Source organism: Bos grunniens, chromosome 14 (assembly GCF_055505025.1).
Source record: "Bos grunniens cultivar Pamir isolate PY7600 chromosome 14, Bosgru_T2T1.0, whole genome shotgun sequence".
Taxonomy (NCBI): domain Eukaryota; kingdom Metazoa; phylum Chordata; class Mammalia; order Artiodactyla; family Bovidae; genus Bos; species Bos grunniens.
The window spans coordinates 69,905,572-69,931,450 of NC_141178.1; the positions used below are offsets into that span (position 1 = coordinate 69,905,572).

Genomic DNA, 25,879 nt, shown 5'->3' on the forward strand with positions numbered 1-25,879 from the left:
TTGGAGAAAGAATTTTGAAAGTGCATGTTTAAAGATATTTTCATCACTATGTGATTTTTGTTCCTGAGATTAAGACTGATGTATTTTACCTGTACAACTCTTATATGTCAATATTAAAAATACTTTGAAAGTGAATTTTCTAATTTGTTAAAAAACGGTCCAAATGAAGCCTTTAGGTAGGTTTTAAGATCATCTGTAAAAATATAACTATTACATACCTTCCTTTAATTTGTTAAGGAAAGAGATTAACGTTATAGAAGATGGAAATTTATTGATCAAACATAAGACTTGTATATGAATATGCTTTTCCATAAGCACCTGTATTACTTTGTGAAGTATATTTTTCAACTAGGCAACCACTACAATGAAAAACCAAAGTAAGTTTAGAACCAGGCCATCAAATCACTGTGTCACAAAATGTCATATCCAGGCTTTAAAAAGCAGTGGCACATGTTCAGTCATACTTCGTTGCTAAAATCAGGGTTCCCTGGCAGCTCAGCTGGTAAAGAATCTGCCTGCAATGCAGGAGACCCCAGTTCAGTTTGTTGGTCAGGAACATCCCCTGGAGAAGGGATAGGCTACCCACTCCAGTAGCTTCCCTGGTGGCTCAGACTGTAAAGAATCTGCCTGCAGTGTGGGAGACCTGGGTTCGATTCCTGGGTTGGGAAGATCCCCCGGAGAAAGGCATGGCAGCCCACTGCAGTATTACTTAGAACCAGGCTATCAAATAGCTATATGACAAAATGTTATATCCAGACATAAAAAGCAGTGGTACTTGTTCAATCATACTTCCTTGCTAAAATTAGTGATATTAGTAATACTTTAGGGTAAGGCAGAAAAGTGTATATAATTAATCAGTACACTAAAATAAAATTTAACTCATTTCTTATTTACAGTTTATTTTTGTATATTTTTTTATGCACAATCATATTATTTTATGCATTTTATTGTTTATGCATTTTGTTTATGTACCAGGTACTGTTACAAATGCTCTACTTCTATTAGTTACTTTAACTCTCACAACACCTCATATAAATACTATTGTCCCTATTTAAAAATGAGGAAGCTGAAGCACAGATAGGATAAGAAGCTGCCAGGAGCAATTAGCTAATATGTGGCAGACTGAAGATATATTAGTATAATAATGCACGTATGTAACTTATACATAAACTATTACAGTTTAAAATCAACAAACAGACCGATAGACATACAGGATTGCAATTTAGAGACTATTTGTCTAATGCTAATAGGCATAGTGATGACTGAACGGTGTGCTCACAGGCAATTCAGTCCAACATTCAGTATAGTATATTAGCATGTATAAAACACATGGGTGGTCTTATTTAATTCCCATAATAAGCTTCCAGAGGTAGTTGTGTTGAACTCAAGAGCACAAGCATATAAAATAATGTTTAATGGAGTCTGATGGACCTGGGTATGAAGTTGAGCATTGCCACTTCACCGTATCTGTGACTGAAGGTCTTTCCTATCTTCTGTGGATTTCATTTTGTTAATTTCCAAAGTAGGCAAGCCAATATATATCCTTGTGGGTTACTGTAGGACTAAATGACACATTATAATTTAACATAGGGTCGTGGTCAAGAATGTAGATTGAGGAACTAGACTGCCAGGTTTGAATTCTAGCTCTGCCCATTATTACTGGCAACTTTTTCTGGTAAGTGGTATGTTTTCTCTCGACCTTAATTTCCTCACCTGGAAAAGTGGGCTAATAATCCTGCCTACCTTACAGAAATATATGTGGACTCATTCATGCCATGTGTTTAGGATCTAGCACATAAGAAAAACTCAACAAATGATGGCTATTATTAGTAAATAGAAAGTGCTTAAAACAGTGGGCATTCAATAAATAACAACTGTTTGTTGTGGTTATATGCACTGAGCACATTCAGTTAGGTTCAGTCCAGTCACTCAGTCGTGTCCGACACTTTGCGACCGCATGAACTGCGGCACGCCAGGCCTCCCTGTCCATCACCAACTCCCAGAGCCTCCCCAAACTCATGAGTCGGTGATGCCATCCAACTCTCTCACCTCTGTCATCCCCTTCTCCCCATGCCCTCAATCTTTCCCAGCATCAGGGTCTTTTCAAATGAGTCAGCTCTTTGCATCAGGAGGCCAAAGTATTGGAGTTTCAGCTTCAGCATCAGTCCTTCCAATGAACACCCAGGACTGATCTCCTTTAGGATGGACTGGTTAGATCTTCTTCAGTCCAAGGGTCTCTAAAGAGTCTTCTCCAACAGCACAGTTCAAATGCATCAATTCTTTAGCGCTCAGCTTTCTTTAAGTCCAACTCTCACATCCATACATGACCACTGGAAAAGCCATAGGCTTGACTAGACAGACCTTTGTTGGCAAAGTGATGTCTCTGCTTTTTAATATGCTGTCTAAGTTGGTCATAACTTTCCAAGGAGTAAGCGTCTTTTAATTTCATGGCTGCAATCCCCATCTGCAGTGATTTTGGAGCCCCCCAAAATAAAGTCAGCCACTGTTTCCATGGTTTCCCCATCTTTTTGCCATGAAGTGATGGGACTGAATGCCATGATCTTAGTTCTCTAAATGTTAAACTTTTATTTTTATTTTTTTAAATTTTATTTTATTTTTAAACTTTACAATATTGTACTGCTTCTGCCATATATCGAAATGAATCCGCCACAGGCATACATGTGTTCCCCATCCTGAACCCTCCTCCCTCCTCCCTCCCCAAACCATCCCTCTGGGTCGTCCCAGTGCACCAGCCCCAAGCATCCAGTATCGTGCATCGAACCTGGACTGCCGACTTGTTTCATATATGATATTATACGTATTTCAATGCCATTCTCCCAAATCATCTCACCCTCTCCCTCTCCCACAGAGTCCAAAAGACTGTTCTATATGTCAGTATCTCTTTTGCTGTCTCGTACACAGGGTTATTGTTACCATCTTTCTAAATTCCATATATGCGTTAGTATACTGTATTGGTGTTTTTCTTTCTCGCTGGCTTCACTCTGTATAAAAGGCTCCAGTTTCATCCACCTCATTAGAACTGATTCAAATGTATTCTTTTTAATGGCTGAGTAATACTCCATTGTGTATATGTACCACAGCTTGCTTATCCATTCATCTGCTGATGGACATCTAGGTTGCCTCCGTGTCCTGGCTATTATAAACAGTGCTGCGATGAACATTGGGGTACATGTGTCTCTTTCCCTTCTGGTTTCCTCAGTGTGTATGCCCAGCAGTGGGATTGCTGGATCATAAGGCAGTTCTATTTCCAGTTTTTTAAGGAATCTCCACACTGGTCTCCATAGTGGCTGTACTAGTTTGCATTCCCACCAACAGTGTAAGAGAGTTCCCTTTTCTCCACACCCTCTCCAGCATTTATTGCTTGTAGACTTTTGGATGGCAGCCGTTCTGACTGGCGTGAAATGGTACCTGATAGTGGTTTTGATTTGCATTTCTCTGATAATGAGTGATGTTGAGCATCTTTTCATGTGTTTGTTAGCCATCTGCATGTCTTCTTTGGAGAAATGTCTATTTAGTTCTTTGGCCCATTTTTTGATTGGGTCATTTATTTTTCTGGAGTTGAGCTGTAGGAGTTGCTTGTATATTTTTGAGATTAGTTGTTTGTCCGTTGCTTCATTTGCTATTATTTTCTCCCATTCTGAAGGCTGTCTTTTCACTTTGCTTATAGTTTCCTTTGTTGTGCAGAAGCTTTTAAGGTTAATTAGGTCCCATTTGTTTATTTTTGCTTTTATTTCCAATATTCTGGGAGGTGGGTCATAGAGGATCCTGCTGTGATGTATGTCGGAGAGTGTTTTGCCTATGTTCTCCTCTAGGAGTTTTATAGTTTCTGGTCTTACGTTTAGATCTTTAATCCATTTTGAGTTTATTTTTGTGTATGGTGTTAGAAAGTGTTCTAGTTTCATTCTTTTACAAGTGGTTGACCAGTTTTCCCAGCACCACTTGTTAACGAGATTGTCTTTAATCCATTGTATATTCTGGCCTCCTTTGTGAAAGATAAGGTGTGCATATGTGCGTGGATTTATCTCTGGGCTTTCTATTTTGTTCCATTGATCTATATTTCTGTCTTTGTGCCAGTACCATACTGTCTTGATGACTGGCTTTGTAGTAGAGCCTGAAGTCAGGCAGGTTGATTCCTCCAGTTCCATTCTTCTTTCTCAAGATCGCTTTGGCTATTCGAGGTTTTTTGTATTTCCATACAAATTGTGAAATTATTTGTTCTAGCTCTGTGAAGAATACCGTTGGTAGCTTGATAGGGATTGCATTGAATCTATAGATTGCTTTGGGTAGTATACTCATTTTCACTATATCGATTCTTCCAATCCATGAACATGGTGTATTTCTCCATCTATTAGTGTCCTCTTTGATTTCTTTCACCAGTGTTTTATAGTTTTCTATATATAGGTCTTTAGTTTCTTTAGGTAGGTATATTCCTAAGTATTTTATTCTTTCAGTTGCAATGGTGAATGGAATTGTTTCCTTAATTTCTCTTTCAGTTTTCTCATTATTAGTGTATAGGAGTGCAAGGGATTTCTGTGTGTTGATGTTATATCCTGCAACTTTACTATAATCATTGATTAGTTCTAGTAATTTTCTGGTGGAGTCTTTAGGGTTTTCTATGTAGAGTATCATGTCATCTGCAAACAGTGAGAGTTTTACCTCTTCTTTTCCAGTTTGGATTCCTTTTATTTCTTTTTCTGCTCTGATTGCTGTGGCCAAAACTTCCAAAACCATGTTGAATAGTAATGGTGAAAGTGGGCACCCTTGTCTTGTTCCTGACTTTAGAGGAAATGCTTTCAATTTTTCACCATTGAGGATAATGTTTGCTGTGGGTTTGTCATATATAGCTTTATTATGTTGAGTTATGTTCCTTCTGTTCCTGCTTTCTGGAGAGTTTTCTTTTTTATCATAAATGGATGTTGAATTTTGTCAAAGGCTTTCTCTGCATCTATTGAGATAATCCTATGGTTTTTATTTTTCAATTTGTTAATGTGGTGTATAACATTGATTGATTTGCAGATATTGAAGAATCCTTGCATCCCTGGGATAAAGCCCACTTGGTCATGGTGTATGATCTTTTTAATGTGTTGTTGGATTCTGATTGCTAGAATTTTGTTAAGGATTTTTGCGTCTATGTTCATCAGTGATATTGGCCTGTAGTTTTCTTTTTTTGTGGCATCTTTGTCAGGTTTTGGTATTAGGGTGATGGTGGCCTCATAGAATGAGTTTGGAAGTTTACCTTCCTCTGCAACTTTCTGGAAGAGTTTGAGTAGGATAGGTGTTAGCTCTTCTCTAAATTTTTGGTAGAATTGAGCTGTGAAGCCATCTGGACCTGGGCTTTTGTTTGCTGGAAGATTTTTGATTACAGTTTCAATTTCCGTGCTTGTGATGGGTCTGTTAAGATTTTCTATTTCTTCCTGGTCCAGTTTTGGAAAGTTGTACTTTTCTAAGAATTTGTCCATTTCTTCCACGTTGTCCATTTTATTGGCATATAATTGCTGATAGTAGTCTCTTACGATCCTTTGTACTTCTGTGTTGTCTGTTGTGATCTCTCCATTTTCATTTCTAATTTTATTGATTTGATTTTTGTCCCTTTGTTTCTTTTTTTTTTTCCCCTTTGTTTCTTGATGAGTCTGGCTAATGGTTTGTCAATTTTATTTATCCTTTCAAAGAACCAGCTCTTGTCTTTGTTGATTTTTGCTATGGTCTCTTTTGTTTCTTATGCATTTATTTCTGCCCTAATTTTTAAGATTTCTTTCCTTCTGCTAACCCTGGGGTTCTTCATTTCGTCCTTTTCTAGCTGCTTTAGGTGTAGAGTTAGGTTATTTATTTGACTTTTTTCTTGTTTCTTGAGGTATGCCTGTATTGCTATGAACTTTCCCCTGAGGATTGCTTTTACAGTGTCCCACAGGTTTTGCATTGTTGTGTTTTCATTTTCATTCGTTTCTATGCAAATTTGATTTCTTTTTTGATTTCTTCTGTGATTTGTTGGTTATTCAGCAGCGTGTTGTTCAGCCTCCATATGTTGGAATTTTTAATAGTTTTTCTCCTGTTATTGGGATCTAATCTTACTGCATTGTGGTCAGAAAAGATGCTTGGAATGATTTCAGTTTTTTTTTGAATTTACCAAGGCTAGATTTATGACCCAGGATGTGTTCTGTCCTGGAGAAGGTTCCATGTGTGCTTGAGAAAAAGGTGAAATTCATTGTTTTGGGATGAAATGTCCTATAGATATCAATTAGGTCTAATTGGTCTATTGTATTGTTTAAAGTTTGTGTTTCCTTGTTAATTTTCTGTTTAGTTGATCTATCCATAGGTATGAGTGGGGTATTAAAGTCTCCCACTGTTATTGTGTTATTGTTAATTTCTCCTTTCATACTTGTTAGCATTTGCCTTACATATTGTGGTGCTCCCATGTTGGGTGCATATATATTTATAATTGTTATGTCTTCTTCTTGGATTGATCCTTTGATCGTTATGTAGTGACCGTCTTTGTCTCTCTTCACAGCCTTTGTTTTAAAGTCTATTTTGTCTGATGTGAGTATTGCTACTCCTGCTTTCTTTTGGTCCCTGTTTGCATGGAAAATCTTTTTCCAGCCCTTGACTTTCAGTCTGTATGTGTCCCCTGTTTTGAGGTGTATCTCTTGTAGACAGCATATGTAGGGGTCTTGTTTTTGTATCCATTCAGCCAGTCTTTGTCTTTGGGTTGGGGCATTCAACCCATTTATGTTTAAGGTAATTATTGATAAGTATGATCCCACTGTCTTTTACTTTATTGTTTTGGGTTCGAATTTATACACCGTTTTTGTGTTTCCTGTCTAGAGAATATCCTTTAGTATTTGTTGGAGAGCTGGTTTGGTGGTGCTGAATTCTCTCAGCTTTTGCTTGTCTGAGAAGCTTTTGATTTCTCCTTCATAGTTGAATGAGATCCTTGCTGGGTACAATAATCTGGGCTGTAGGTTATTTTCTTTCATCGCTTTAAGTATGTCTTGCCATTCCCTCCTGGCTTGGAGAGTTTCTATTGAAAGATCAGCTGTTATCCTTCTGGGAATTCCCTTGTGTGTTATTTGTTGTTTTTCCCTTGCTGCTTTTAATATTTGTTCTTTGTGTTTGATCTTTGTTAATCTGATTAATATGTATCTTGGGGTATTTCGCCTTGGGTTTATCCTGTTTGGGACTCTCTGGGTTTCTTGGCCTTGAGTGATTATTTCTTTCCCCATTTTAGGGAAGTTTTCAACTGTTATCTCCTCAAGTATTTTCTCATGGTCTTTCTTTTTGTCTTCTTCTTCTGTGACCCCCATGATTCGAATGTTGTAGCGTTTAATATTGTCCTGGAGGTCTCTGAGATTGTCCTCATTTCTTTTAATTCATTTTTCTTTTTTCGTCTCTGATTCATTTATTTCTACCATTCTATCTTCTAATTCACAAATCCTATCTTCTGCTTCTGTTATTCTACTATTTGTTGCCTCCAGAGTGTTTTTGATTTCATTTATTGCATTATTCATTATATATTGACTCTCTTTTATTTCTTCTAGGTCCTTGTTAAACCTTTCTTGCATCTTCTCAATCCTTGTCTCCAGGCTATTAATCTGTGATTCCATTTTGATTTTAAGATTTTGGATCAATTTCACTATCATTATTCAGAATTCTTTATCAGGTAGATTCCCTATCTCTTCCTCTTTTGTTTGGTTTGGTGGGCATTTATCCTGTTCCTTTACCTGCTAGGTATTCCTCTATCTCTTCATCTTGTTTAAATTGCTGAGTTTGGGGTGTCCTTTCTGTATTCTGGCAGTTTGTGGAGTTCTCTTTATTGTGGCGTTTCCTCACTGTGTGTGGGTTTGTACAGGTGGCTTGTCAAGGTTTCTTGGTTAGGGAAGCTTGTGTTGGTGTTCTGGTGGGTGGAGCTGTATTTCTTCTCTGTGGAGTGCAATGAAGTGTCCAGTAATGAGTTATGAGATGTCTATGGTTTTGGGGTGACTTTGGGCAGCCTGTATCTTGGAGCTCAGGGCTGTGTTCCTGTGTTGCTGGAGAATTTGCTTGGTATGTCTTGCCCTGGAACTTGTTGGCCCTTGTGTGGTGCTTGGTTTCAGTGTAGGTATGGAGGCGTTTGATGAGCTTCTGTCAATTAATGTTCCCTGGAGTCAGGAGTTCCCTGGAGTTAGGGGTTGGACTTAAGCCTCCTGCTTAAGTAAGTTATCGGTCTTATTTTTACAGTAGTTTCAAAACTTCTGCTTCTATACAGCACCACTGATAAAACATCTACGTTAAAGATGAAAAGTTTCTCCACCATGAGGGTCACCCAGCGTTCACAGCATTACATGGAGAAGAGAAGAGGGAGGAGGGAGTTAGAGGTGACCTGAATGAGATGAGGTGGAATCAATAGAGGAGAGAGCAGGCTAGCCAGTAATCACTTCCTTATGTGCACTCCACAACTGTACCGCTCAGGATGTTCACGGAATTATACAGAGAAGAGAAGAAGGAGGAAGGCGACAGAGGTGGTCAGGAGGATAAAAGGGGGAATGAAAAGGAGGGAGACAGATCCAGCCAGTAATCAGTTCCCTAAGTGTTCTCCACTGTCTGGAACACACAGAAATTCACAGAGTTGCATAGAGTCGAGAGGGGTTAGGGAGGAGACACAGGTGACCTGGTGGAGAAAAAGGAGAGTCCAAAGAGGGAGAGAGCAGTCAAGCCAGTAATCTCGCTCTCTACTGAAAAATGGGTACTGAAGATTGGGTTCTTAAAGGTGCAAAATTGGTAACAAATATATAAAAGCAAAAATTAAAAATCTAGAGTAGAGTTTGGAATTTCAAAAATACAATGTTAAAGAAAAGAAGAAGGAAAAGAGAGAAAAAACCGAAAACAAACCAAGTCGCAAAAATTATAAAGAAAATATAAGTACACTATTGATAACAAATACCACAAAGCAAAAGTTAAAAATCTAGAGTAGAGTCTGGAATTTCAAAAATACAATGTTAAAGAGAAGAAGAAAAAAAACAAGGTCACAAAAATTATAAAAAATATATATATGAAGTTTGCTTTAAAAAAAATAAGAGTCTTTTTTTTGTTGTTGTTGCAAAGTAATAGTAGGTTATAAAAGTGAAAATTAAAGAAATAATAGAGGACTTAAATTTTTTTAAAAAAATTAATAAAAAAATAAAGAATGATCATAAAAATAGTAAAAATATATCTAGAACTTTCTCTGGTTTTGTTTTGGGTACTGTGTGCCATGATCTTCATTTTCTGAATGTTGAGCTTTAAGCCAACTTTTCACTCTCCTCTTTCACTTTCATCAAGAGGCTTTTTAGTTCTTCACTTCTGCCATAAGGGTGGTGTCATCTGCATATCTGAGGTTATTGATATTTCTCCTGGCAATCTTGATTCCAGCTTGTGCTTTTTCCAGCCCAGTGTTTCTCATGATGTACACTGCATATAAGTTAAATAAGCAGGGTGACAATATACAGACTTGACGTACTCGTTTTCCTATTTGGAACCAATCTGTTGTTCCATGTCCAGTTCTAACTGTTGCTTCCTGACCTGCATACAGGTTTCTCAAGCGGCAGGTTAGGGGGTCTGGTATTTCCCATCCCTTTCAGAATTTTCCACAGTTTATTGTGATCCACACAGTCAAAAGCTTTGGCATGGTCAATAAAGCAGAAACAGATGTTTTTCTGGAACTCTCTTGCTTTTTCGATGATCCAGCAGATGTTGGCAATTTGATCTCTGTTTCCTCTGCCTTTAGTGGCTGTAGATAATTTGTAAACAAATAAACATGGTTGTGTTCCAATAAAACTTTATATGTAAGAACAGTTGGTGAGTCAGATTTGACCCATGAATCATACTTGCTGTTCCTTGGCCTATTTCCAGTGGTAGACTTTGTGCTTTTTAGATCAATTTATACTTGAATCATCGTTGATACCTTGGAATAAGACTGGTAAACATTTAGAACAGTATTCGTCAAAATGGCAGTTCACTGAAGACTTGAGAACTGTGTTAAGAGTGTAGATTCCTGAGTCCTGCTCCTAAAGATTCGAATACAGAATGTCTGGGAAAGAGCCTCAACTTCTGTACTTCTGGCCCCTGGCTCTATATACATACAACAGAGTTTGAAAACCGTTAAGTGTATGGCTTCAATAGATAACTTTGCAAAGACATAATGTGAAATAAATCTCTGTGTAATTTGTTTCACCCACAATCCTAACTCCACGCCAGAACCTCTGGTTTAATGAACAGACTATCCATTCCATCTCCAAACCTCGTGTCATTGTACCTTTTCCTATTTTATTTAGAGGCAGACACATTTAAATGAAAATAATCACCATCAGAATACTATGTGCCATAAGCTGATGTCAGGATATTTATTCAGCAGAATGCAATTACCAGTAAAATTTTATGTTCCAAATGGCGTGACTATAATCCAGTGTAGGCTTTTTAACCCCTGGTGATTTTTGTTTCATTTGATTTGTGATGAGTGGCAACCAGCATGGTTGCTGGGGGCTGGCAAAGCAAGAATAAGGGGGAAATAGCCCCATGGCCCCTACAGGCAGCTTTCAACTGCAGTATGCCACTAAATCTCCATCACCACCGGGTGGCTCTACATGATTCCGTTGTTAATTGAATTTTTCCCCAAGTAGAATGAGGGCTTGTTTTGCATCAACACAGTTCCATTGTCTGATGATTGTTGTTGGTAATGTCAACTGAACTTAAGATATTTCAGCATCCACATGCACAGGCATCATTGCTGTGATTTGGAGTAAGAGTGGGGAAGTGCACAGGAGGACAGCACACAGGAGACGTGGTACTGTGCTCACTACGCTGTGTGGACGAGATGGTTGGGAAGGTCTCTGCACAGACACGATGGTATCCCCTTCCCGGTGCGTCGCATCCAGAGGTGCATGAGGTTGTTGTTTAGTTGCTCAGTTGTGTCCAACTCCTTTGCAACCCCATGGACTGTAGCCCGCCAGGCTCCTCTGTCCATGGGATTTTCTAGGCAAGAACACTGGAGTGTGTTGCCATTTCCTTCTCCAGGGGACCTTCCTGACCCAGGGATTGAACACTCAGACCCATGTCTCCTGAATTGGCAGGAAGATTCTTTATGGCTGAGCTACCAGGGAAGCTCCACAAAGGTATACGAGGTTGACACATTTTATTACTAGCGAGGTAGACTTTGACCATGTGTTTAAGGTGGTGTCTGTGAAGTTTCTCCAATGTAGATTTAAAGTTCAACTTTGTAATTAATAAGCATCTTGTAGGGAGATACTCCCAAGGCTTTGTGAATTAGTGAGTTGGATTTCAGGAAATATCCAAAATGAACACATTTCACTCTGTGCATATGAATGATGTTTATCAGAGAAATTGATGGCTGAAAGTGGTTATCCTGTGAACGAATTGAAATCCCTCATTTGAGATAGAAGGGTTCACCTAAAAGCCAGCTGAGAATGTCATCTCAGATGTGGGATGACCAGCAGCCCAGCCCATCTCCTCACATCAGATTGCTTTATTCCTTCCTGACTGCCGTTAGGATGTACCATGTATCCAGAGTTCGTTGCTCTCTGATTACCTTTGTTTTATAGTAGAGGAAGAATCCATTCAAGTCTTCCTCTCCTTCCCATCCAATTAACATAATTATTGTTTGGTCTGTCAGTGTCTCTCTTTCTCCCCCTCTGCAGTGAGAGATCTGTTTTCACTAACTTGGCACATGGGTTTTTTTTCTGATGCAGAACTGAGAGACAGTAATGAAGAAATGAGAAGAAAGGGGAAGGATCCTTGTATACTGGGCCAGTTCCTAGGATCCCAGAATCCTTGCTACAGAATCCAGGTGAAGAGAAGAAAAAAGAAAAAAAAAAAGTCAGTGACTCTGTTGATATAGAAAACAAAGAGCTAAGAGCTGAGAAGAAAAACAGAAAGAGCCTGATTGTCTTAGAATCTTGTAGACCATTTTGTGACTGCGCCAGGAGGTGGCTCGCGGGCGAGCGGCCAGAATGCTCTGCGTGTGGAGGTGAAGAAATGCGCAGTCAGCAAGTGACATGTAAGCACACAAGAGCCCACAGAACGGTGCAGCTGATGCCTCTGAGAGGGTGTGCCCCCAGAGCGTGCGCCCCCAGAGCCAGGCCTCTGGGAAGAAGACCCTGTTCCAGTCACCCCTGTGTTCAGTGGCTCCTTGAACCAGGGAACCAGGGAACGCTGACAAATCTAATATTTTTGATAGTCAGCCAGTCCCTGTAGTCAAACCCACACAGTAAAAAAAAATTAAGATAAAAGAGGGACTTCCCTGGTGGTCCAGTAGTTAAGACTTCACCTTCCAGCACAGGGGGTTGCAGGTTCAACCTGGTTGGGGAGCAAAGATTCCACAAGCTTCCAGGTCGAAAAACCAGAATATAAAACAGAAGCAATATTGTAACGAGTTTAATAGACTTTAAAAATGATCCACATCAGAAAATTTTTAAACATCTCACACATCAGGGCCCTTCCCCATGGGAGAAGGAGAGAACCCAACTGCTGCAGGATATTCAAGAAAGTCATCTGCATGGGGACCTGACCACACCACACACCGGCTGGTTCACAGGACTTATTAGCCTATCCCAGACGTCCTGGTCCCTTTAACACAGGCTGCAGGGATCAAAAGTTCCCTTTGACCCTTCTGAAAATATTAGGTAATGTCAGTGCAGGGGGATAATAATCTTTCTGCCCTGGAGTGCAGCAATTGTTGCTCTTGGGAATGATTGTGCTAATTCTTAGGTCATTAACGCCAAGTACTACATGACTGCACACTTCTCAAACCAGAGAGAAAGCAAAACAGAGTGTGATGCATCTTTCTGGAGCATAAAGTTTATTAAGACTATGAAGAACCAAGGAGATGACAAGCATTATCCCCTCCCCAGCAACATGAAAGACAGAAGTGTGGAGGATGGAGGACATGCCCCAGGGCACAGTCCAGTCTCTGAAGTTTCACCCAGCAGGGGAGGAGGGGCAGCCAGGCCAGGGTGGTGCCTCTTCTGGTCACCCAGACCACTCCATAGCATCCTCAGAGCTGGCCAGGATTTTGGATAGGAGGCTTTCCTGAAGGTGGTGGAGGTGCTGGATTTGAATCCCATCATCCAGGTGGGAACATGACCAGGTCATCGGGAGCTTTGCAGGTCATCCTTTGGCTGTTTCTTTTATCACTTTAATATTAGCCCTCTTTATGGGCAGGCCATAGCAAATATATTTAGAGAGCCATCTCAAGATTCTTCCAGCCACCCCCTTCTTTTTCTGGGTGAGGCCAGAGGGAGTGACTGGGACATATTCTCGGGTTACCCAACAAGGGTGGAGCTTTGCGCATCAGCACATCCGGGAGGCAGGTGGTTCCTTCAGGGACTTTCCGCTGATGTCATGGGTGCCATTGGTGTTACAGGTGTTGTCACAGGGGATGTGGTTGTCCTGTGTGCCATGGGTTCTGTGAGTGTTGTGGGCGATGCGGGTCCGCGGGTGACACTGGTGTCATGGGTGCCTCTGGTGTCACGGGTGAGGCAGCGGTCACTGGTGACACTGGTGTCACAGGTATCGCAGGTGCCACGGGTGTCATATACGTTGCACGGCTCAGTAGTGGCCGGGGTGCTTAGGGCGTCATAGGTGAGGCTGGTACCTCTGGTATCACAGCTGTCGCAGGTGCTGATGGTGTCGCAGGTGCTGATGGTGTCACGGGTGTCCCTGGTGCCTCGGGTAACGCTGGTATCACGGGTGTGGCTGCTGTCACGCCTGTCGCAGGTGTCGCAGGTGAGCCCGGTCCTGCACGTGTTGTGGTGTTCACCGGCATGATCGGTGGCTCGGGCTGCTGGCATCGCGTGTGTTGCAAGTGGAGGGGGCTGGGCTGGGGGTGACGATCCTCGCCTCCGGGCAGGGTAGGGGAGTGGCAGGCTCTCTGGTCTTCTCCGTTGACTCCTGGTTCTCCTGCTGCTGAATGGTCTCCCAAAGCCAGGCAGGAATAAGCATGGACATCTCAGGGCTGGGAGTAGGCTTATGTTCTTGGCTGCTGAGGTTGGAGGAAACGCCCAGTCTCACAGTGATGGTGCGGGTCCTCACCTTGGGTTCATTCATGTCACTGCCGCTGCTTATGTCTAAGCCCGGTATTTGGTCTCTGCACCAGCCCAGTATTGTCTCCACTGTCACCCCAGGGTGCTCTTCACAGGCTGGCGGGAGTGGCTCCTCCTGGCCCCTGTTCACCCATGGATGCTGCCAAACATCTTCTAAAGTACCTCTTTTGGTAGTGTTCAGTGTTACCATACAGTCTAGTAAGTCTGTTATCTTGTTAGATGAATATTTGGGCATATGGTAGTGCCCCCTAAGCACACGCTGCCACAGCTCCCAGAAATCTTGTCCCCTGAAGGGGAGGGATCCAGGTACTATGGTGTACAGGATGCCACCGAGGCTCCACACATCCTCCTCTAGGCCTGTATAAGGCCTCCCCAGGAAGAGTTCTGGGGCCATGAACGTGGGGCTGCCACAGAAAGTGTCTAGCTTCTTTTGTGGGTGCCACTGGTTGCTAAGGCTGAAGTCGGAGATCTTGACGTTGTTGTTGGCATCGAGGAGGAGGTTGCCCAGCTTCAAATCCCGGTGCACCACGCCCCGCTGGTGGCAGTGCTGCAGAGCCGAGACCCGCTGGCAGAACAGGCCTCGGGCCTCCCCCTCCGTCAAGCGGCCTTTGGCCTCCAAGTAGGTGGACAAGTCTCCTCCACTGACGTACTCCATTACTATAAATAGAGCCTCCTCCGTGTCAATAACTTCCAGTAGTTTTACAATATTTCGGTGGCTTATTGTTTTTAGGCTATTAATCTCTTGATTGCATTCCTTGAGGCCGGAGGAGCTCTGATTGGTCTTTTGAATGACCTTAATGGCTACCACCTCCTTGGTCAGAACATGCCGGGCCAACTTCACTTTGGCGAATTGGCCTTCACCAATTGTGTCAAGGATCTCATGGTTCTCAATATGAGCCACCTTCCTAATGGAGATGGCCATGAGGTCCTGCATCCCTAACTCTATTACCAGCCCTCACTAACAGTGACTAACAGTGTGCTAACAGTGACGAGGATGCTAACAACACTGTAGAGCTGTCAGGTTGGTTTATTTCTCTTCCTCGTTTCCTGTTTTGTTGCAACAAAATTGTGGAGTGATGGACCAAAAGGTGTGGAACAGCAGACAAGTTACAGCTCAGTTCAGCTCAAGCAGACAGATCTTTTCCTAGTCCAGCGCTCCCAAAGGAGTCCTCCTCACCCCGTTGATCCCTCTTGGCTTCCCCTTTTTACATTTCCTTTTGATTATGCCCAGGTCAAATAGGGCTTGTACCCACCACCAGTCAATGAAAGGGAATGCAAATGGGCACATGCTCAAGGCTGATTGACAATTATAAGTTGTCTAGCAGCTGGCTGTGTTGTTTCTGTCTCCCCATAATTCTGTCTGTTAGATGTAGAATATTCATGAGTCCTTAATGGTCTCCTAACTGCCTAAGGTTACTAGGAGAAGCCCCTGTGGTCTTTTTGTCTCCACGGTGTGCCTAGGCGCATGTGCAGGAGTTGAAAAGTCTCTGTGGTTATTTTGTAATATATCTGTGCGCTCTCCAGGGTGTGTCTGGGATGGAGTTTAGAGATGAGTTTACATCCCTTTCAGCCAGGCCTCCCTTCAAGTTGCTCATGTTTAACTTCCTACGTAACAGTCCCCCCTCAAGTGTATGGACCCCAATTCATTGGGGAAATGGGTGTCATTCATTCTGGCTACTTCCTGCTGAGTTGGGGCAGTGAGGGGCCTTGGGGTGTCCATCACTTGCTAGCTGTCAATGAGGAGGGCCAGTAAGGGCTGCTGATGTCTATCCAAGGGGGAGTGGCTTGAGGAAGTCGTCAGAGGGGTCAGGGGTTGATATCCCTGTTGTATCAGAAGTTGAGCCTGTATTTTGTTGACCTGCTGCTGCTGCTGCTGCTAAGTCACGTCAGTCGTGTCTGACTCTGTGCGACCCCACAGACGGCAGCCCACCAGGCTCCTCTGTCCCTGGGATTCTCCAGGCAAGAATACTGGACTGGGTTGCCATGTCCTTCTCCATTGTTCACCTGAGAAGAAGTAAATTAAGTAAGTTGAGGGAAGAGGGAGCAAACAGAATTTTAGGCCCGAAGCACGGTAGGACTGTATCCTTATTGACTGAAACCAGGTTGCTGTGGGGACCTTGTCCAGGATTTGATTAGTGTTGAATAAGTTTTGGGTGCTCAGTCCTGACCTATTGATATAAGTCAGCTTGTTAAGACTTGGGTTAGAACATACCACAGCTAGTCTTATTGAGCATGTTCATGATTTCTGTGGTGGCTAGACCTAAGGAGTATATATAAGAGTAACAGCACCAGAGGTACATGAACCACATCGGGGTGTCCTGAGTATGGTCTTATGGGAACTGATAACAGACATGCAAAGGATCTCCCTGACTAACACAAACCAAGAGAGAGACAATGAAGTAGCTCAGACTGAACACAGGCACCGTCCCAAGAAAGCTTATCCCCAGGAGCTTAACTTTTTGGATATTCATCAGAATGACACTTATCTGTAGTCCTGAATAGATATCAGAAGTCTTCCAGAGGCTCGCAGATATATCAGGTATCTTCTCCTATTTTATTCCACAACTTTACTTGAGAGTGGTGAATCCAGGAGTCATGCCTTGGTAACTTGGGTGCTGTGGAGGGCGAGAGTATTACGGGGTAAGGGCCCTTCCGTGTGGGCTGGAGTTGAACTTTTGGGAAAGCATCTTTCCAAACCTTAATTAGTAGGTAGGGGTATACAGTGGAGGTCCGTCAGATTCCTTTGGGTCGTGGTTGACACCCCACAATCACATTTCTTATTGGAATTACCCAATGACCATAGTGTAAGTTCTAAGGGTTTGGGTCTCTGGATCTAAAAAGAGGTCATTGAAATAAACAAATGGTCTCTGATACAATATCTCATAGGGGCTAAAACCAACCTGTTCTCTCGGAGCAATGTGAGTTTGGAGGAGGGCTGTTGGTAAAGCCTCCTTCCATATGAGGGAGATCTCCTGGATTATCTTTTTTATTGCCAATTTTAAGAATTGGTTGGCTGCTTTTTAGTTGTGCAATTTCAAGAAACATACTTGACCTCTCTGTACTTTTTTTTTTTTTTTTCGCTAGTAAAATCAAAATACTGATTGTATTTACTTCACCAGCTTGTTGTGAGGATTAAAGGTTTTTGAACAGAAACTGGCTTATAGAAATCAGTTATTAAAAAGTTTTTGAAATAAATTTTGATGAGTCTGGGAATCTCTGGGTTACTTGGATAAGGTCCTAGCTTATCTGAGTCATAAGCATAGTTTTGCCAAACGCTGTGTATAATGGACCAGGTTATGCTCTTTTGAGGCCCTTCACACCTTTCTCACCGAATCTCAGTCCTAGAACTAGCTTGTGTTATCTATAAAATGGGGGAAATTAAGCGTTATCCAAAGTCAAGCATTTGAATGGGAAGATTTCTGGAAGATCCATCCCATCTCCAAAACCTCTGATAATTTGAATCATTCTGGATTCTTACAAACTCATTGTAGCTTCTTTGGCTCTATAAAATATGAAAAATTGATTTAATCCCCATTATGTTGCTCAAATATTAGGTGAGGGTTTAAGAAAGATGCTTCAGCTTATTGGTAGAAGGAGTACTTCGTAAATCAGGATAAAAATATACCTTGACTGACTGGTTAAACACATTTGGACTCACTTGTCTTTCTCCCTTAAGATTTTTCTCTCCTTTTACCCATTCCGCTGTATGTCCCTTCCTCTGCTATTTCCTCAAGTCCCAGTCAATACCCTTCAGAATACAGGCTTCTGATGCTTCTTCTCTGTCAGAAGCAGGGCATTTAATCTGCAGTGCGTACTTGCCTGCGGTATCTAGGGTGGTAGGTATCAGAGGAGCAGAACAGGGGTCTTGTAGAGTTGTCCATCACCCTTCTCCTCAACTAGTATAGACAGCCTGTGTCTGTTGGTTGTTGACTTGAGACTTCAACATGGCAGGATACCTACAACTTCCTGAGCTTCCTTGTGCATCTTATGTTTACTTAATCCTCTGAACCTCGTGAGGGAATTCAGAATCCCCATGGTTGGTATGAGCAATATAGTCACAAACTGATTCTGAAAGAGAAATTTCTTAGTGGGCAGGAAAGTAGCATCCTGTGCAACCATAAGAAGACCCATTCTCCTGTATTAATGAGTACGACTTCCCTGAGCACTGTGTGCTAGGCTCTGTGCTAGGTGCTGGGGATGTGAGTGAGCAAAACAAGTCCAAGTCTCTATGATAATAACGCTAGTTTTCTGGAGGAGGCTTATTGGGTAAGAAATTACACGGTTCAGTTCAGTCGCTCAGTCGTGTCCAACTCTGTGACCCCATGGACTGCAGCGCACCAGGCCACACATACAAGTGTTTGTCAGATTACGGTGGTGTTAGGTGCTATCAGAGAAAAGTTGCACAAATAATGATTGACTCCTATTGATGTGGGGTGCTAAAGACGATTACAGGGTGATTGGTTCATCTTGTAGTGGTACTTACCCCAGGTCCTTACACACACCCAGGTGACGAAGTTTCAATGTCATTTCGTGGTTCTGGACTTTTTGCAAAGGGGAAGGTTCAGATCATGGGTCTAGATGAAATGGCGTTTGAGGTTTCAATAAGGAAAGAACCTGGGAACAAGGGGTAGAATCTTCTACGATGAGCTGATGCCTCTAGATGATTGGCTTAGCTCCGGGGACTGGAGAAACACGGAGCATGGATTGTGACTGACATGTGGTCTCATCAGACTCATGCAAGGAGCCTGAGAAAATCTGTGAAGTCTGTTCAGGGGATCCCAGTAAAGTATACTCTTGACTGAGGAGCTGACATATAGCTGGGATGGGTATCCTCTCATACCTGGCTTGCAGCTTTCACATGGACATTTAAGGGGTTGGCGGGTGGTGCAACTTTCCAGGAGTCACACCAGGCCCCTCAAGATCTGTGGGCTGATAGATTGTTACAGCCTTCTCACCTGTCACAGCTTCTCACTCATTGACTGTTAGGAATGGAAAGGGGTGAGGTGATTCAAGTGAATGGTTCTCATCCCTGGAACTGGAATCACTCTGAAGTGTATAAAAATAGAGAAACCCAGGGCGTAGACTTACTGGGACAGATTTAGGATGATGTCAAGAGATAAGGATTGGGAATCTGTATATTTTTATATGTTCAGAGTAAATGCCAAGTAAGGGGAGTCTGTGAGCAAGCATGAGCCAGTCAGAAAGGGCCCCTGGTGGCTCAGATGGTAAGAAATTTGCCTGCAATGCAGGAGACCTTGATTTGATCCATGGGTGTGAAGATCCCCTGGAGAAGGGAATAGAAACCCACTCCAGTATTCTTACCTGGGGAATTCCATGGACAGAGGAGCCTGTTGGGCTACAGTCCATTGGGTTGCAAAGAGTTGGGCATGGCTGAGTGACTAACACATTATTCTTTTCATTAATTTTAAATAGTTATCATTACTGGAATATTAGAAAATCACGATTTAAATCTTTGCATTAATGTATGATTCCCAGAACCAGATCAGAATACTTCTAAGACTATTCCTCTTTGGGAAACTAAATGCCTCCTCCTAATCCTGAGGATGAATTTGTAGTTAAGGTGCTCACTATTTCTGTGGGGAAAGTGTGTGTGAGTGTGTGTTTGTGAAAGCATGCTCACAGAATGTTTTCGGCAGTTGTTTCCAAAGAGTAGGTGAGGTGAGCCTGGCGTTTCAGATGTCCTTTGACATGGCCCCGTGTGGGTTCTCTCAGTTGCATGTGGATTGCACGGATGAGAGGCAGAGCAGCATGTAGGTGAGCTGCTTTCTTCAATGTTAAAGGCTCTTGTCTGTATTTGCTCAGTCGTGTCCGACCCTTTGCAGCCCCGTGGCCTATAGCCCATGGTAGTCCACCAGGCTCCTTTGTCCATGGACATTTTCAGGAAGAATACTGGAGCAGCTTTCCATTTCCTTCTGCAGGGATCTTCCCTACCCAGAGCTCAAACCCATGTGTCTGTGTCTCTGGCATTGGCAGGTGTATTCTCTACCACTGGCTCCACCTGGGAAGCCCCTTAAAGGCGATTATTGTTGACCTAAAAAGGACACTGTTTGCCACCATAACTATTGTAAAAGGCGTTCATTGATTCCATCAGCAAGTAACAAATAGTTAGCCCAGGCCACGTGCCAGATAACTATTTCTGTTCTAGGGATTCAGAGAGAATTAGGGCCTGGACATTAGTCATATGGGACCACCAAGGTTTTGAGTTTAGTTGGGGAAGTGTATTTAGGCGAAAAGGCTGTTCCACTGCAGTGTGGTTAGGTTTATACTTAATTCTCTAGCCCCATCGCTTACACAGTGTTCATTGACTGCAAAGATCACACTGAGAGTAAACGGGACCTAGCACTAGGAGGTCCAATACCTCTTTCAAGTCCTCTGCTCCCCATGAACACTTTGGGGAATTATTCATTCTCCACTAGTAACCCAGTCTCTATGGCTCCTGTAGAGCAGGGCTGAGAGCTTCTAATTCAGCCACACATATGCTGTTTCCATAGTTAAATGATCAGAGTGACTAATTCATCAAAAGTAAGTTTCTAAAGCCTAATGTAATAGTATCTATGAGCTGATACACACTTCCTTTAAAAGTGATATATTTTTTCTATTAAAAAATACAAGAAATAATCTGGGAAGGCTTTAAAAGTCATTCAGTTTATTCCCATTTATTCCATTGCTATGCATGAGGAATATGCGGAGAGTTTTACATAGGTGATTTTAAGTTACAACAATTTTGTGAGATTTTTATTATCTCCAGATGGGGAAATAGAAGCATAGATAGCTGAACTAGTTTTCCAAAAAGACAAAGAGAAAATAACAGAATTAGGCTTCATGTTTAAGTGTGTCTAATTCTAAAGTCCACAGTTTAAAAAAGAAAACTTCTCTATGCTGTCTATTTTGATTATAGATATATATGTGTGTAGTATTGGAAGCTGTCATTCATCATCTGAATTTTAGGACCACTTGGAGAATATCTGATCTTGAGTGTAAAATATAAATCCTGTCTATAAAGATTTTGATTTGCCTTCAGACATATAGCAAGCATCTACTGAGCAAGTATTGGACATTGTGTGTACCCACACGCACACATGCACACACACGCGGACACAGCCATCAAAAGAGCAGCTGTGCAGCCAGAGACACAAAAGGCAGGGTACGATTCTTTTATTGCAGAAACATCACCCAGATTATCAGGCATGCCCTCTGTTGGACTTTGCAGATTATCCGGATTTCTTGTTAATCTTATTGGTCATGCTTTCCATGTTCCTGGTACAAACTGTGTATAATGTTCTACATTTTGTGGAAAACAAAGGATGAGATACACAGACACACACACACACATGTAATGAGTTTTCCCCCGTGATTTTTGCACATACAGACTTTCTGTAAGTTTACTTAAAAATTCATAAACATGGTTGCCTTGAGTTGGAACGTAAGTGCCAAAGGTGGGAAAGAGAATAACTATGCATTACATTCTCTTTTATCATATTTAAACCTTTTAATCACAGTATGGATTCCTTATTCAAAATAATAAACTATTAAACATACAAACAAACAAACATAAAAATGGACTGTGTTCCTGTGTCCATCTTACCTTCTGATGTTTCTATATTGGTTCCCGTGAGTGAATGGTTGATTCTGAATGTGATTTTCTCTGAGAGCATTTATGATACAGTTGGAGGCTGTTTATGATTTAGTGGAGAGAAGCAGATTGATGGAAGCCCGTTGAAGTTGGGGAGGATGGAAATGCTCCAGAGGAAAATTCCTCCATCCTCAGTCAGGAAAGGCCTGGGAGTGATGTGTCAGTAATTGTAGTAAATCAGTTAAGAAATAAACTGGACTCTTCATCTTGACACCTGATTGGAGTGGGAGTATCTAGGGGTATTAGGAGATTTGAACTGAATTTAGAGAATTTTTTTTTTTTTGAAGATAAGATGACTGTACACACCAGACTGACCCATGGCCACATAACTGAGATGCAGACTTTAAGAGGACTCGCTGACTTTGTTCAGTACTTGCATGCAGTGGGACAGATGAGTTGTCATTTGGCTGGTCTCATCTCACTTAACCTTTCAACAATCATGTCAAGGAATATCCCATTTTACCTGTGCAGAAATTAAGACCCCAGAGTTAGAGGTTGGTCAATTGGCCCAAGATGTCACAGATGATATGCTGAGGTCACAATATGGCACCAAGGACTCCGATTCCAAACCCTGGGCTCTACCTAACACTGCCTGGAAGAAAAGAAGCCACAAGAAACTGGCAGATAAGTATTCTAAGGTAGTGGCTGTCAGACACTGGCTACATCAGAATCTCCTGCATAGCTTTTTAAAGCACTTATTGCTACCCCCATGTTAGGGAAGTAAAATAGATAGTCTTGTTTAGGCTTCAGAGACAAAGCAACACAGGCCTCTGGCCTTGCTTCTAACCTGCCTAGACACTGCCCTGACTGTGAGTGACCGGGAGTGACTGCCTGCTGTGAGTGCAAGACTTGCAGCACCACAGATAAGATGGGAGATGAATCTTGAGATTGTTGAGCCCCTGGAGCGGGGCTGGCCATGAACCCAGGCTTGCAATTTGCTCACAGATTGATGATATCAGTTTGGGTCCTGGGATTATAAGCAGGAACCCCTGAACTACAGTTTTGGAAGTCTCACGCACTGAGGAGACTCGCTGCCTGGGACCTTTTCCCAATTGGTACTCCAAATACGCTGTGACACGGGACTTCCCAGCTCTGTTTAAGTCTGAATGTTGAACCCAATTTGGTGATGTATCCTCTGCTGTTTCTATTTCTGCCTTCTTTTAATGTTAGTATATTGAAATTAAGCTCTATAATTCTCTAATAATTATTTGTATTATTTATTTGCATAAAATGTGTGGCTTATCTTGTTAACAAAGTGTTTGAACCTGAGACAAAAAGGAGAACTTTCCGGCAAAACATTAATTGGTGCTGTGAGCAGGACTTGTGAAACAAAATGCCACTCTAATAATAATAAGATAGAGATTAAGATTGATGAAGTTTTTTTTATTCCCAGATGGGAAGATTCACCTTATTGCTCATTAGCTAACACATGAGACAGATTCACTGGATTGTGTGAGAATTGGAACTTTACATTAAAGTGGGCCAAACCTTTAAAAGTTATTGAATGTTTGTGGGTCACACTGACTGAGAAAGGATAAGAATGTGCCGTGCTGGATAAGAGGCTTGATCCTCCTTTCTGCCTCCTGTAAGGTACGTGAAGCTAACTTAAAATTGTCTAGAGAGAAGTTACAATTGGAAAATGAATTATGTGATCTGTGAGGATGGTTGTCCATGTTACCATGCCAAAATTATATTTAACTGATCAATCTTCATTTTCCTTTAGATCAGCTCTCCCTTGAGCCAGTCCACAGCCCTAACTCTCCTTTCTCTCTCCTTTCTTTGTCCACTTGCTATCTTGCTGCTGCCTTATCTGCCCCCCTTCTTCCTCTGTTTCCTTCTGTATCAGCTAATTGCTTTCTAGCTTCCTCTATTTCTCAGAGGAGAGGGGGAACCTAGCTTCCCCAACTCCTTCCCCCACTCTAGCAAGTTTCTTTTCTGCCCCTGTTGTCAGAGACAATGTGAACACCATTTGATCTATATTTTGGCTATAAAAGATGACACTTTTGGACACAGGATGGCCATGATATTCTTTAGATTCTGGAGCAAACTGATTGAAATGAAATTGTTTTTTTTTTACTTTGAAACTGCAAAACCAGTGCTTTTTGCATATGCAATGAAAGACAGCTAGCTGATCTGATCTGATCTGAGCTTGTTAAAAAGCCTACCTAGAAAAAAGCTTCCAGTTACCTTTGCCTGGGCTGTCCAGATGGTGCTAGTGGTAGATAAACTGACTGCCAATGCAGGAAATGCATTGAACCCATGTTCAATCCCTGGGTCAGGAAGATCCCCTGGAGGAGAGCATGGCGGCCCACTCCAGTATTCTTGCCTGGAGAATCCCATGGACAGAGGAGCCTGGTGGGCTGCATTTCATAAGGTTGCAAAGACTTGGAGATGACTGAAGTGACTCAGCACAGCAAGCGACCTTTGTCACGTCCTTGAAATGCACAGCCCAATTTGTCTGTCCTCAGTTCAGTTCAGTTTAGTAGCTCAGTCGTGCCCGACTCTTTGCGACCCCATGAATCGCAGCATGCCAGGCCGCCCTGTCCATCACCAAGTCCCGGAGTTGACCCAGACTCAGGTCCATCGAGTCAGTGATGCCATCCAGCCATCTCATCCTCTGTCGTCCCCTTTTCGTCCTGCCCCCAATCCCTCCCAGCATCAGAGTCCTTTCCAATGAGTCAACTCTTCGCATGAGGTGGCCAAAGTACTGGAGTTTCAGCTTTAGCATCATTCCTTCCAAAGAAATCCCAGGGCTGATCTCCTTCAGAATAGCCTGGTTGGATCTGTCCTCAGCCTTGTCCAAATTAGAATTTCAAGTCATGGGGGGAAACAAAAAGAGAGAGACATTTTAAGTCTCAAGGGGAAAACTATGAGATCTCTGTCTGGATTTATGTATTATGTCTCAGTGTACATCTTTGCTTTTGGGTCACATTGCTGAAGTTGGTTTGTAAATGAGCTCTAATTCAATTGACTTAAACAAAAGTAAGTGCTTACAAATTAAACAATTAGAAGAGAAGTTAACCTAAATGCATTTCAGGTTCACGTGAACTAGAGATATCTGTTTGCGAATCTAATTAAGACATGTCTTGAGTCATCAATATTGTGTAATACTTTCATTGTGCCTAGGCTTAATGTAAACTAACTTTGTCAACAAGGAAAGTAACTCGAGTGAAGAAACTTTAAAAACGAAAAATATAAATGAGACAAGAGCTTTTAGATAAACTCTATTAAGAATAATTCGAGTTTAGGAATGTCTGTCTAAATAGTCTCTCCAGATTGGGGTAATTTGGATTTCTAGGGTTGTGCTAAACTAAGTGATGAAAGTTTATTGAATAGCTAGGTCATTTCCAAATAAATAAGATTTTGAAACATTAATTACTGAACACTAACCTCCCCTTGGGGATTCCCAGGTGGCACTAGCGGTAAAGAACCTGCCTGACAGTGCAGGAGGAGCAGGAATATTAGGGTCAGGAAGATCCCCTGGAGGAGGAAATGGCAACCTACTCCAATATTCTTGCCTGGGAAATCCCATGGACAGAGGAGCCTGGCGGGCTACAGTCCATGAGGTCTCCAAGAGTCAGACATGACTGAAGCAACTTAGCGTGCATGATGCTATAACTTCCTCTTACAGAGAAACTAAAGAGATTTTGGACAATTAATGAATATGTTTGGTGCCATCCTGAGATGTTCTCTCTAAGAAAGCAACTGTTTTTAGAAATTATCACTGGTATTTATGTTCACTAATCTATAGAATGCTAATATAAAGGACAGTTCATGATTGCTTAAGGAAAAGAGAATGTGTTTTTAGTTAAAAAGTATGAGAAATATAATTACATTTTATTAAGAAAAAAGAAAGTAGGTCTGACTTACAGGTGGCTGTTTCTAAATGAGCAAAGTGATTAAAAAAACAAAACTAGAGAGAGACAGGTTTTATGGCAAGTAGACCCCAAGAAGAGGTTAGTGCATAATACAAATTTTCTTGAGATGTTGAACTGCCTTTGATAATGGGTTTTAAGTTTCTTTATGCCTAAAGTGATCTGTTCTATGTTTACTTTGAAATCTTTTGTTAACTTTGGCTAAGTGAATAACTGTTGTTGCATAGTGACCTAAATGATCCTATCTCACTAAGTATTATAAA

At 41.8% G+C, this 25,879-nt stretch overlaps 1 protein-coding gene and 1 pseudogene across 46 annotated transcripts in view; one reads left to right on the forward strand and one right to left on the reverse strand.

Annotated features, from left to right (window-relative positions):
* Positions 1 to 25,879, forward strand: part of LOC147359647 (uncharacterized) — a 442,120-nt gene that overhangs the window by 236,746 nt on the left and 179,495 nt on the right. For 5 of the 45 annotated variants that reach the window (XR_015141105.1, XR_015141104.1, XR_015141095.1 and 2 more), the window contains one exon: positions 11,736 to 11,940. The exons of 38 other annotated variants lie outside the window; for them this stretch is intronic. Coding sequence is in view for 1 of the 7 variants with exons in the window: in XM_086337350.1 (XP_086193476.1) it covers positions 11,736 to 11,741 (6 nt within the window). In the remaining 6 variants the exon portion in view is untranslated. Of the gene's footprint in view, positions 1 to 11,735; positions 17,283 to 25,879 lie in introns of those variants that run through there. 2 more of the 45 variants (XR_015141096.1, XR_015141087.1) reach the window with 1 other exon arrangement.
* On the reverse strand, positions 12,828 to 15,021 carry LOC147359650 (serine/threonine-protein kinase MARK2-like; annotated as a pseudogene). Its single transcript, XR_015141076.1, has one exon. The product of XR_015141076.1 is annotated as a serine/threonine-protein kinase MARK2-like (transcript).